The 13,767-nt window shown below is 44.6% G+C and overlaps 1 protein-coding gene across 1 annotated transcript in view; it reads left to right on the forward strand.

The window, feature by feature from the left end:
* The window catches only part of SLC14A2 (solute carrier family 14 member 2), a 200,011-nt gene extending 189,835 nt beyond the window's left edge, over positions 1–10,176 (forward strand). Inside the window, exons 18-20 of the mRNA XM_016933605.3 lie at positions 473–607; positions 5,782–5,831; positions 8,807–10,176. Of these exons, the coding sequence (XP_016789094.2) occupies positions 473–607; positions 5,782–5,831; positions 8,807–9,007 (386 nt within the window). The 3' untranslated portion in view covers positions 9,008–10,176. The remainder of the gene's footprint in view (positions 1–472; positions 608–5,781; positions 5,832–8,806) is intronic.
* The last annotated feature ends 3,591 nt before the right edge of the window (positions 10,177–13,767 follow it).

Genomic DNA, 13,767 nt, shown 5'->3' on the forward strand with positions numbered 1-13,767 from the left:
CTCCCCTGAGCCACAGCTGCCCTCAAGAAAGGCTTTGGTGTTAGTCATTCACACCTTAGTATAAATTTAAAGTTTGGGGGAAGTTTCTTCCAGGTATATTTACATGTTAAGTGATCTGCAATGACAACAAGAAAGATTTGTTCTCCATTAGAGAATTAAGGTATCGATGAAGGAGGAGAGGTTCTCTTTCTTGGCAGGGGAAGGATATTCTCTGGACTGTTTAAATCAGACTTCTGTCCTTACTCAAAGAATCTCTTCAACCCATGCCAGCTTAACTGCTAGTATTCATGGAACTCTATGGCCGTTTGTTTCCTTAGATGTTTTTTCACAGAATAAAGCCAGAAGTCCTTTTTGTATAACTACCTAAGAAGATAACTGGCTCCGGGCTTTGAGGACTGTGGTAGGTTTCAGGGCCAGCAGATGGGCCCCATAAGACCCTAGACCCAACCCTGATGCCTGCCTTCTGTCACAGCACTCACTATTGCGACGCCCTTTGACTCCATCTACTTCGGCCTGTGTGGCTTCAACAGCACCCTCGCGTGCATAGCGATAGGAGGCATGTTCTACGTCATCACCTGGCAGACGCACCTCCTCGCCATCGCCTGCGGTAGGTACTCCCCACAGAGGATTTGTTTCCTTTATAAAAGGCTTTTTACATAAAACTGTTTTTTTATGTTTTTTAATGGTTATTTAGTAATTAATAGATTAAACACTATTTTCACTGAATACTCAACGTTCAGTCACATGAAGACGGTGGTGGAGGTTTGATTGTTGTTCCTGGGCTGTCTCCTGTGATTGCTACTCTCCTGGTGGGGGTTGGAGCAAACCGGCTGAGCAACTCTTATGCAGGTTACTCCTTACATATGGAATTGGGTGATTTACGTCATCTACAGCGATTCACCTTAAGCATTCAAACATTAACCACAGACCCTTCAAATGACTCCTCTTTGTTATATATTTGTTCAGAGTCCCAGGAAATTAGATCGACTGTAACAAGTTGGTAGATTTGTATGTCCTCATCCTTGAACATCCTTTATTTCTTGATGTTATATGACTGGAAACCAAACAAAACTCCTTTTGAGCAGAACATCTAAAACAGAAGTTCTATTTCAATACATCTGTAGACTCTGTGAACATTATCTATATAAACTTATTTTTAAAAATAAATTTATAATAAAAATTTTCCAAATATTCTTGCTAGGGAAGATGTTCTGGATCAGCTATGGCCACATATTTGTTTCCTTAAGATAATTTGTAGATATATTTTCTTTTGCATTTTATGACAATGACTACGAACTCTAAACAAGATACGAAGGGTAAAGCTGCTGTCTTTTTCATTTGCTCTTCTTAAAATTACTTTTTGCTACACCAACCTAAGGCCAGCACACTGTAGTTACTTAAAAAAAAAAAAAGTAGCTGTCATATTGCCCAAATAAAAGGTAGCCATTCACCTAACACCCACCACAAAGTAGGCACTTTAAATACGTCATCTCTACCTTAACACTAATTCTCAAGGTTGGTATTACTATTCGTGTTTTGCAAACGAGGAAAAGTTGTGTCAAAGAGGAAGACTAAGGTGAGACAAGGGAGACACGTGGGATGCAAAATTTAAGGAGGTGCTTACTCTCAGGGCCAAGCAGGTGATGACCCTGACATATCCCCGTGACCCTGAGAGTGAAGGCCACTTGAAATTTTGCACCCCAGGTGCTTCACTCACCTCCCCAAGTCCCAGCCTTGACAAAGAGGTGAAGTGGCTCAACTGCATGTAAAAGACAAGGCTGAGACATGAAGCTAGGTCTTCCTCCGTCCGAACTCATTAAATTCCCCACCCCCTTTCCCAGCATGGCACCTCTCTCTATTACAGAAGCCTCTGATAAATCAAGGTGCACTCATTGGTTTCAAGGAAACTGAGTCACATCATCTCCCAAAAGTGCCAATGAGCCTGACGATCTCAGGAAACATGAGAATACACTAAAGTGAATTTTAAGCCCCTGTAGGTAGATCCTTGAACTTTTAGACAGACTACACAGTAATAATATCTAACATTTATTGGTTTTCACCAAAATACTTTTCCAAATATTACTCCATTTTATCATTTTTAGAAGCTGAAAACTCCAGCTTTATTTTGTAGCCATGGTGCCTGAGGCTAAGGGAGGTAAAAGGACTTGCCTGTGGGCAGAGGTAGAGTCAACCCTCCTTCTACAAGTTAAAGAAAGACCTGGAAGCATCCAGTGATGTACTTATAGACCAAAAATGGGAAAGCAGTCTATAACACATACAAGTGGAGTTTGGGGGGCGTTTTACTGTTGTTGTTGTTGTTTTGAGACAGGGTTTTACTCTGTTGCCCAGGCTGGAGTGCAGTGGCATGATCACGGCTCACTGCAGCCTCAACTTCCCAGGCTCAAGTGATCCTCCCACCTCAGCCTCCTGAGTAGGTGGGGCTGTAGGCATGCACCACCATGCCCAGCTAATTTATATATATATATATATATATATATATATATATATATATTTTTTTTTTTTTTTTTTTTTTTTTTGTAGAGACAGGGCTGCACTATGTTTCCCAGGCTGGTCCTGGGCTCAAGTGATCTGCCCACTCAGCCTCACAAACAAATGTTTGTACAGGTTCAATGAAAAGAAGAAGTTGAGGCCATCTAGAAAACCTGGAACACGTAGTCAAGCTTACTTGTGTGTAGGGCCCATTGATAGGCAACCAGGAGGCAGTGAGAGCAGGAGGGAATGATAGCTCCTTCGGCAGACAGAACAGCCCCACTGGAATTAAATGTCACTGTGAATATTTTAATTTAAATTAACTTTAACTTCTTAATAGGCCAGCATTTTTACATGACCCGAAACTAGACCTATGCCTAAGTTCCTTCCTTCCATAAAAATGTCCCAATGGCAAAAATTCTAAATGCTCAGAGATCTTTAAAATCAGTCGTCATTTATATTATTAAATTGGTTTGGGCCTCATCCCATTAAAAATTAAAAGTCTGAATGCTAGAAATGAAAAGTCAAGGAGTCCTGAAGTTTTTAAAGATTCAGAGTCAAGACTGTGCCACTCTAGGCTCTCTTAGTGGCCCATGAGCTCCACATAGGATCGGAGCAGGTGGCCCGGTGGGGAGGTGGCTGCGTCCAGACCGTGGAGCTATAAGTTCTGTCCAGAGTCTCAGAGGACAAGGACATCTAGGATACCAGCTGGGAAAGGACATTACAGGATATCCCTGGCTACCAACTCCAAGTTCTACTTATTCACTAAGGGATATTCATGTTTAACAAACAAATCTTAAATGCCCAATTTATGTCAGATGTTACACTGGTGGTTTTCAACCAGGGGTAATTTTCCCCTTCCCCAGGAACATTTGGCAATGTCTGATGACATTTTTGTGTGTCATACCTGAGGCTGGGGGAAGTGCTACTGGCATCTAATGGGTAAAATCCAGAGACGCTGTTAAACACCCTACAATACACAGGACAGCACCCCCAGAATAAGGAATTGCCCCATCCAAAGTGTCCATGGAGCTGGAGCTGTGAAACCTTGGTACAGGTCATCTCATTTAATATTCCCTCCAGCCCCATAAAGTGTGTGGATGATATTAATATCCCCATTTCACAGATGGAGACATGAGGCTAAAGGAAGCTAAATACATTGCTTGAAGTCAGGTCTGCCTGACTGTAAAAGGCTGTGCTCTTTGCAGGACACCACACTGTTTCCTGAAGCCAGTGCTTTTTCTACCAGTAAAAAAATCCAAGCCCAGAACAGTTAGGCCCTTTTCCAACATCATACAGTCAGTGATGGATAAGACAGGCCAGGTGGCCAGGCATCCTGTTGCAAAGGTTCCTTCCACCACTGCCTGCTCGGCACATCACCTGAGACAGACAGTTTTCCCTCCAGCCCAGGCAGGCTGCATGTCTTATTTCGTCTTCTTTCTTCTATCCTTCCTCCTTTCTCCCGACTCTGAAAGCCCTACAGCCATACAGGAGCCCACACGGGGTTTTCGGAGGGTTTTCCTGCTAGTAACAACACCAAATTTGATAAAATAGCAAATATCAGTGGGGGAAGAGGGAGACAGAATGAATCCTTTGGCTCTGGGTCCCAGGGAAGATGGATGGAGTTGGAGTCTTCCATTCTTCACAGACCAAGCCCAGAGTCCCACTCAGGCCATCTGGCTCCCCTCTATTCGGGGGCCTTGGTAGTGCTTGGTTTGCCTCTCTCTTTCCAACCTCAGATCTGAGAGGCTGATTAAGAGCCCACTCCCAGAGCCAGATGGCTGGAGCTCCGCCACTTGTTAGCCATGTAATCCTGGGCAAGTTGCTTGAAGTCTCCATGCCTGATACTAACAGTGCCCAACTCCTACAGCTGTTGCCAGGATCAAATTAGATCATTTGTGAAAATGATGAGAATAATGCTGACACATAGGGAATGTCCAGTAAGTGCTGACCTCTATTATCTCTAGTTAAATGATGTATGTTAATTAATGAGGATTCAGCAAACACAAAGGACGGCATGGGCTCCTATTCGCTCTCAGAGAATAAGCTGCCTGGTGTGACCCATGAAACCCATTGACAGCCCCACATTCTACTTCATGTAACTCATTTAACTCATTCTCTTTTGTTTGTTTGTTTGTTGTTTGTTTTTTGAGATGAGGTCTTGCTCTGTCACCCAGGCTAGAGCACAGTAAGTAGCATGATCATAGTTCATTGCAGCCTCAAACTTCTGGGCTCAAGCCATCCTCCTGCCTCAGCCTCCCAAGTAGCTGAGATTACAGGCACATGCCACCACACCCAGCTAATATTTTTGGTTTCTGTAGAGATGGTATCTTGCTTTGTTGCCCAGACTGGTCTCAAACTCCTGGGCTCAAGTGATCCTCCCATCTCAGCCTCCCAAAGTGCTGGGATTACAGACGTGAGCCGCCACTCCCGGCCGTGTAACTCATTCTTTAATCTCATCTACTCTTCCACCTTGAATCTCCCCTCCAAAACAAAAGGGGCTTCTCCAACTGAAATATAGGCTGAACAGTCATATTATTTCACCTCTCTGAGCCTCAGTTTTCTCATGTGTGAAATGAAGACGATAATAGTGCTTACACTGTAGGAATGCTGAAAGCTATGGTAGTATTGCTACTAGCTGGGCACACAATAACACACTAATAAAGGTTAGCTCTTGTTAATATAATCCTAAGGACAATTGGGATGCTCTCAGCGAGAAATGAAGGGTTTGGAAGCAAAGGCCAATTACACTAGTACATTTTAATAGCTTCTCCCCTGTTGCCAGCACTGGGCTCATTCCCAGTGGCCAGCCTTGTCATGCCTTCCGCAGAGCCTACACGACAAGGCACTGGGCATGTCTAGTCTTCCTCAAGCTTTCAGAATGCTGCTCTTCCCTAGAAACCCATATTATGTTAATAACTTGTGATGAAATATTCCAGTAGGGAGTTCTGGGATTCACTTGCCTTTGCCGTATAGTAAAATTTTCATTTATGGTTTATGCTGTTAAATGTTCCTTTACTGGAATGCAAGGTGGTGGGACCCAAGAGAACCATTAACAGCTCAATTCTGGCCCTTTTTAACAAGTTCATCTGCTGTCTTTGCTGCACCGGCATTTGCATGGAATTTAACAATTTTAAAGCTGCCAAGCAATGGAAACATAACTCAAATTTTTAAAAAATCTTAGAGATAGCATTTGTGGCATAAAATTGATGGGAAGAGAATATGTAGAGCAATCTTGAGGTGCTATTAAATAGTTACTGGTCTATTTCTTTTTTTTTTTTTTTTTTCTAGCACTGTTTGCTGCCTACCTGGGTGCTGCCCTGGCTAACATGTTATCTGTGGTGAGTCAACACAGGCTCAGAACGTGCCTACAACATCCTTCCTGGTGTCCTCTTGGCTTCCCCAAACCTGCTGAAAACCTCTCTCCTCTAAGAACTCTTCCCCAGTTCATCTCCCTTATTTCACGTCACACTACTCACTTCAGCACCTGCTAGGCAGAGGGAGCCAGGCCCCAAAAGTTTACATTTCAACTGTGGGCCAATCCATTCCTATCATCAGTAGGCCAGGAACTCCTTAGAGGAAATTTGAGGAGCATTATCTTGTAAATCAAATTCCTTTCTATCTTCCTCTATAACTATTTTTAAATCTTTATTATTTAATTTGTGTGTGCCTGCCTAGCTAGCTTGTGAGCCAGCATATATCTTTGCCCCACGGCAACTAACTAGCTCCCCTCCATAGAATAAGGGGAGTCAAACCCCAACCAGGCGAGACAGAAGCCAGAGCTGAGGCTTAAAGTCACGGGCCACAGTCTGGGAACCCCTTCCTCATCTGGGCTCCAGTGTAGGGTGATGTGTGAGGTCAGGAGGAGCCCATGCTGGCCCTCAACCCCAGTGCAGAGGGCTCAGGGCCCCACTTGCAGCTGGTGCCTCCCCTTGTCAGATAAGGGTAAAAGGGCACACTTTGCATGGACAACCAGAAGTCCAGGTGATCCTGCAGATAAGGAGGGAGTGGGCATTCTAGTAACACCTGCCTAGATCTCTCCCTCACCTTTAGTGAAAATGGGTGGCTTGGACTTAGCATAAGAAGGAATTTTTCTAAGCAGTAGAATTTGCCTTCCCTGATACTATCCCGTCTTCCCCAATGAACTGAATCTCTTTTCTGGGCCTCATTGTATTTGTGCACACCTCGGCTAAATACTTGATGTCGTACAGTTTTGTGATGAGTCTAGTACTCATTGGTCTTCTTCTACCCTCAGCCAGTCCTCTCCCTTGGAACAGGGACCTCATCATATTATCTTTATCTCCAGTATCTGTTATAGTCTTCAACACATAGTAGGTGCTCAAGCAATACTGGATGAATGAAGCCCTAAGATAGTGAGCCTCTATGACAGGGTGTTTTAGAACTGGGGTTGAATAGCGAAGCATCAGAAACTCTGAGGGGGAATAAGGGCATGAAGTAGTGGCTCTGAGGCTCCCTTCAGGCTTTATCAGCCTCCAACTATACCCATCCATTCACCCAGTCATTCATCCACTAAATCCGTGCCATGTGCCTTCCTTGAACAAGTCACTGAAAGAGATGCAAAACAGGAAGCTGCGATTCCTGATCATGGATGTTTACAGTGATGACTGGCCTTTCTCTCTGTTTTCAGAGAAGTTACAGATTAGACTATTCAGTTTAGACATCTTTCAAAACAAAATCAAGTTTACCTAGTTTGCCTACTGTGTTTAAGACATTGTGTTGGCCACTCTCCGGAATATAAAAAAGTACAGGCTATTAACTCACCTTAAAGGAATTTCCCACAATGTCATCGAGGAACAGGAAATAAAAATGTTGAATGACATTTATGGGACCATCCAAGCCCTCCTCAGAAGAGCACATAGGAGCTGTACTCTTTTGTTTTCTAAGTGGCACATGTATATACAACCTCATGTCTTCAACAATGCTGCCATCTGTTTGATGATAATAACCACATATTTAGGATCATTTGTATTGAGTACTTGGTATACACTAGAGGCACCAACTCTCTAAGTAGGCTTTATTATTCCTATTTCACTATTGAGGTCTCAGAAAGATTAAATGGCCATAGCAAGGTGATCAGAACTGAGATTCGGTTCTTGGACTGTGGAAATCCAAACCAACATCCTTTCCAATGTAGGACTCCAAGGGTGCTTCCCAAACACCTTGTGCAGTCTTAGTGGGGCTTTGGAAGACTCGCTGAATGGAACTCATCACTCATGGGTGCCCCTTACAGACCCAGCTCTGGTAGCAGGCTGTCTTTGTTGTTCCCCAAGACCCACCCAACAGTGCCATCTCTGGACACACATATGACTGGCATTGTTACTCCCATGGTAGTATCTGAGGTTTTCACTGCTTATAATAAGATGATGTTTTGGCAAGAGGGGGCATATTTGATGTGCCTCGTAACTGAAGTTGCAGGCTCATTGTTAGCAAACTATCCATTCAAGCTATCTCAAATGAAGAGTGGAGAAGAGTACTAAAAAGCCTTAGAGCATCTCAAGAAATAAAAACAGGTCAACATCAAGAGAAAAAGGGCTGGAGATTGGAGAGCCCTTGAGAAGAAAGGCAGCTGTGCTCTGTCTCCAGCTTCATAGGACGATGATGACACATCTTTGCTTCTCTCCATCTCTCTGCTCACTTTCCCTGTGTCTCTCTGACGGGTTACTTCTACTGCACACATCCCCCAATGGCCACCCATCCCTGGTTTGTTCCCCAGTTTTTTCAGTTCCAGAACCCTGTAGACACAGTCTCTGTGCCTCTTAGTTCAACTTCTCAAGAGAGGGATTCTGTTGGCAGAGGGCACTTTCACCTGCCTATAGGAAGCAGTGTTTGAGTTGGGTGCCTATCTCTAGTCCAATCAGCTATGACCAAACAGAAAACATCTTGAGCTACCAAATGGCTGCCAAAGACACTTCTCCAACAGGGGCTGATGGAAGAAGACACAGGATGACCATGGTTCCTAGAGTTAGAAGTCTAACCTGGCCAGAAACATAGCTTCTGACAAAACACAGCCTCTACAAAAGGCATATTATGTTCTGATGACTTCTACATAAGGGCATATTAGCCCAACTATTAGGGTTCCCAGTGGCTGCATTTTGAAAACTGTGCATTCACCTGTTGCAATGCAGATGAATAGCACTGGCATGATTTTATTTATATTGGTCATCAATGAAGTATCTTTATCAATGCCCTCAAAGCAGTCCCTCATGTCTCCAGGGCTGTAGGTGATTGATAAGGGCTGATTAAAACGCACAAGCACCTGATGTGACCAAGGCTTATCTGTGTTCTTTCTCTCCAGTTTGGATTGCCACCCTGCACTTGGCCCTTCTGTCTCTCAGCTCTCACCTTCCTGCTCCTGACGACCAATAACCCCGCCATCTACAAGCTCCCGCTCAGCAAAGTCACCTACCCAGAGGCCAACCGCATCTACTACCTGTCCCAGGAGAGAAACAGAAGGGCATCAATCATAACAAAGTATCAGGCCTACGACGTCTCCTAAGTTTCCCTGTCTAAAACACATCAGTGTAAATTCAGGCTTCAGCAGGCAGTCCAGATCCCCAGGATAAGAGACCACTTAGCCTTCCCTTTGGTCTGTTCTGTGACTCTCTCCCCAAACACAAAGAAGCGTGTATGTAGTCACCATTCCAGAACCTCTCTTTTCCAAGATGCACAACACTTATCAAAGATATGTTTAGTTTAGACTTTATACCCTTAGTTTTCCCATAAGAGCTCCCTTTGTGGGGAACTTGCCCTCTTCTGCGAAATAAGCCTCATCCTTAAAGAGAAGTCACCGGCCGGGCACGGTGGCTCACGCCTGTAATCCCAGCACTTTGGGAGGCCGAGGCGGGTGGATCACGAGGTCAGGAGATCGAGACCATCCTGGCAAACATGGTGAGACCCCATCTCTACTAAAAATACAAAAAATTAGCCAGGCATGGTGGCGGGCACCTGTAGTCCCAGCTACTTGGGAGGCTGAGGCAGGAGAATGGCGTGAACCCGGGAGGTGGAGCTTGCAGTGAGCCAAGATCACGCCACTGCACTCCAGCCTGGGCAACGGAGTGAGACTCTGTCTCAAAAAAAAAAAAAAAAAGGGAAGTCACCAAGAAAGGGATAGAGGTCAGTGACATGGTCATCACACAACTCGGTCATTTAACATGGCAAAACACAATACCAAGAACTGTGCATTAGCCCGGAAGGCAAGAGGGTTGGTTCTGCCCCAGCTCTGCTGCTAATGAGCCCCTACCAGGTTGAGCAAGTCTTTCCCCACTCTCCACCTCCATTTCTTAATCAGTTTCATGACAGGGAAGGATTTGAAAGTCCTTTCCACCTCAGAAGTGTTGATTATTCTCTCTCTCCTATAATCTGATGAAATCAGCATGACAACAAGTAATTTAAGTAAAGGACAGAAGGGTTACCCAAGAAGAGGCAGGAAAATGTTAACATTCTATAAAGTTTTATTCTTGAGTCATAGGAAAATGCTCTCCAGACTTGGGGTTAGGAACCTAAATTCACTGAAAATGCCAATGTGCTTTCCTTTACATTACAGAAATATTTCTGGAAGTGTCAGATGAAAACTGATCTTTATCAACACTCAAATCATATTATAAACAAATGTGTTTCCCTTTGTAATATTCATAATCATACTGTCATTAAACTGTTTAAGTTTGCAAGTCGGCATCAGGGTTTTCTTAAAACGGGGCTCACCTAGAGGTTCATACATTGCTCACTTGAGGGGTTTTCCATGGTCAAGCATGTGCCTGAAAAGAGACAAGGATGGGCTCAAAATCATCAGAACAGGGGTTGATTTGCTTATGGAGCAAATTACACAGAAATGACCTTGGACTTGGTTTTCTGTTTGAGTTGAAGCACAGATTGTTAATAACCCATCTCACTATTTAGGGTAGAGTCTTTTAGCTTTGTGCCCCCAAATTACAAATCAAGCCAGTCTTGAGTGGCCAGTAACCCTTGTTCAGTCACTCTGGTTATAGTTTCAAGCTCCTAAGCCACAAACCTTCTTTGTGGAACTCCATGTGGCCTGACCTTCCCACCCCTTCTCCAGAGGGGAATGAACCTCTCATAGCACCATAGTGGTGCCTCCCACCACCCTCCAAGCACACATGCACTCCCAGTTTAGTGTCATGGGGATGAGGACATAAGAGGGAATGTGGGGAAGGAGAGGCGGGGACAGACCCTCTATAACCACAGCTTTAAGAATTACATTTAGCCAAATCCATCATTTGGAAAAAGTTAATTTCTATGTTTGCCTTTTCTTGGTCTGCCCCCAAGATTCTGGCCATCTTTTAGCAGCCCAAGAGCACCGGGTGGCATATTTCTCTTCCACATCATATCTAGCCCATATGACTTCTCCAGGAAAATGCAGCACTTAAGGGTGGAAACAAATCCTCCACCTAGAAAAAGCAAATGAGTCACACTCCAGAGGCTACCTCTGAGTTTGCAATCACACCTTGAGGCCAAGAAGGTCTCAGGCTGTATTTTAATGACCGTGGAATTAGTGCTCTCTGAGGATTAAGCATCCAGGAATTTCACCAGAAGGCTGTTTATGCTCACAGCTCACTCAGTTGCCCCAGAACCTCCAAATGATGACATACAACTATTAAAGCACCAGTTTTCATGCATTTTCCACCAAAGTGTTATAATCTGGTTTTATTAAGAGCAGAAAACCCTTGACATGCATGCTGTTCTTGTTATTGACCACGAATAAAACCCTTCAGCTGTTCTAAGTATTTCAATATCCTCACCTATAAAGCAAGTTGAGTTGGCCCATGATACTAAGCAAAGTAGAAATAGATGGGGTAGAAGAATTTGACCTATGAAAACATACAAGGTCTACAGAATACCAAAGTAGCTAGTCTAGTCCAGCACTTCAATTAAGCACCAACAGTGGAGAGCTGCAGCCGGCTCCATCAGTTCCTGAGAGTCCACTGCACAACTGAGCACATTTCTCCCCATGCCATTCAGTGACATCACATTGATAGCTTGAAACCGGCCATGGTGGGAGTATTTACATCACAGACATCAGCAAACTACAAATCTGGGCATGCACACAATACACCAACACATGTTTTACAAGCACACATACAAACAAACAAACAAAAAAAGTATACAGGAATGTGAGAGGGAAAAGGGAGTGAGGTATAAAAATAAAAGGACAGGACCGGGCACGGTGACTCACACCTGTAATCCCAGCACTTTAGGAGGCCGAGGTGGGCGAATCACCAGAGGTCAGGAGTTCGAGACCAGCCTGACCAACATGGAGAAACCCCATCTCTAGTAAAAATACAAGATTAGCTGGGCATGGTGGTGCATGCCTGTAATCCCAGCTACTCGGGAGGCTGAGGCAGGAGAATCGCTTGAACTCAGGAGGGAGAGTTGTGGTGAGCCGAGATGGCACCATTGCACTCCAGCCTGGGCAACAAGAGTGAAACTCTGTCTCAAAAAAATAAATAAATAAAAGGACATACACACCTATATATTCCAGACAGGGGCCTCGCATGGGCCCATGAAGATATGCTGGGCACCAAGGCACATGATTAACTCAATTGTTGGGAAAATTTTTTAAATGGGTGGAGCAGAATGTGTGCTACATATATGTACACAAACATGCACACACACATGCACAGTTGTTTTTGTTTTTTTTTTCCTTCATCAAACTAGCCCATTGATGGCATATAATAGCCCTGAGAAATAGTAACTGAGTAATTGACTGAAACACCCTCCTACCCCTCTGTCTCAATGGAGCTGCTTTTCTATTCTCTCTACAGAATAAGTTCCGTAGAGAGAATAGACTCTGTTGGCTGGAATTTGAAAACTGTTTCACGCACACAACGTCCTTATAACAGCTACACATGCTCTCAACTAGGCCAACTGACTTGCCTCCAGAACTTATTGCCTGTAGCCTCCTTCCAAAACACATGTGTAGGGTTCAGGGAAAGAAATTTTCAGAGTAGTGCACGGCTTCTAGCCCTCAGCATTCCATCACTTTATGAGCAATAGCTTCAAGCCTCTTTTGCAAATGGTCTTCTGCAACCATCCTTTCCTTACAGAGCCTTTGTTATTCAGACATTTAAACTATGTAATGGTCTCAGGTGAGGGGCAGGTAGATAGATGGGAGATTGGTAGTTCTCAAACTCAAGCATGTATCAGAATCACCTAGAGACCTTATTTAACGCAGGTTAGTGGGCCCTATTCCAAGATTGTCAATCAGTAGACCTGAGGCACGGCCTGAGAATTTCCTTTTCTAACAAGTTCCCCACAGATGTTGATGCTGTGGGTATAGGGGTCCCATACTTTGAGACCCGTGAGATAGACTCAGAAATAGGATGCTGCCTCCACTGATTTATTTCCCTTTCATTGTATACTGTAATGCACTGGTTGTGCATCTAAGAATCATCCGCAAGGCTTATTAAAACACAAATCCCTGGGCCTCAACCTCAAAGATTTGGATTCACTAGAGCCGGGTGGAACCAAAAATCTGAGCTTCTAACAAACTCTCAGATGATACAGATGCGGCTGGATCCAGGTCCAGAGATCGTTGCACAGGTTCTTACTCTTGATTAGATCAGGATCCTCTGATTCTGATGCCAGGCCCTACCTCAGGCCAATTAAGCCAGCAATGGGCCTGGGCACAGGTAATTTTTTAAAGCTTCTGGGGTGATTCTAACATGCAGCTGGGGCAGGAAAACAACCGTGCTGCCTATTTCTTGGACCCCAACTGTTTCTAATTTGAGTCACTCTTCAGCACTCCGTTAACCCCCAGTCCCCATCCTCAGTTCCCAGGTGGGTTTGCATAAGGGGTAGTAGACCTGCCAGGAGATGCAGTGAGAAGCACTGGGCGCTGAGGCAGGAGGAGCACAGACAGCACAGAGAATCCTATAAAGTGAAGTTTATCTCTTTCTCACTGTTGTTGGGGGCTCACCCTGCACCACAAAGAAGACTAGATAAAGAAAACCACTAACCAGTAACATCCGGCTCAGTAGGCTGAGCACAAAAGCAAGGTTTTGCTTTGGCCCTAGACCTAGAAGCCTGCTGAGTGAGCGCCTTGGCCCTAGAAAAGAGGAGCAGGGGGTTGTCCAGAGCCCCTCCGACCACGCTGCTCTCAGTCAGGCACCACAGACACAGGCAGAGCTGGCTAGAGGTCAGAGGCATGGCCCCAGTGAGAAGCAGCAGCTGTGCCCTGTGAGCAGGTAGGATGGGGTTAAGGGCTGGCCTGGAATGGGGGCAGAAGGTGGAAGTTGGGAA

This window comes from Pan troglodytes, chromosome 17, assembly GCF_028858775.2.
Source record: "Pan troglodytes isolate AG18354 chromosome 17, NHGRI_mPanTro3-v2.0_pri, whole genome shotgun sequence".
Classification (NCBI taxonomy): Eukaryota; Metazoa; Chordata; class Mammalia; order Primates; family Hominidae; genus Pan; species Pan troglodytes.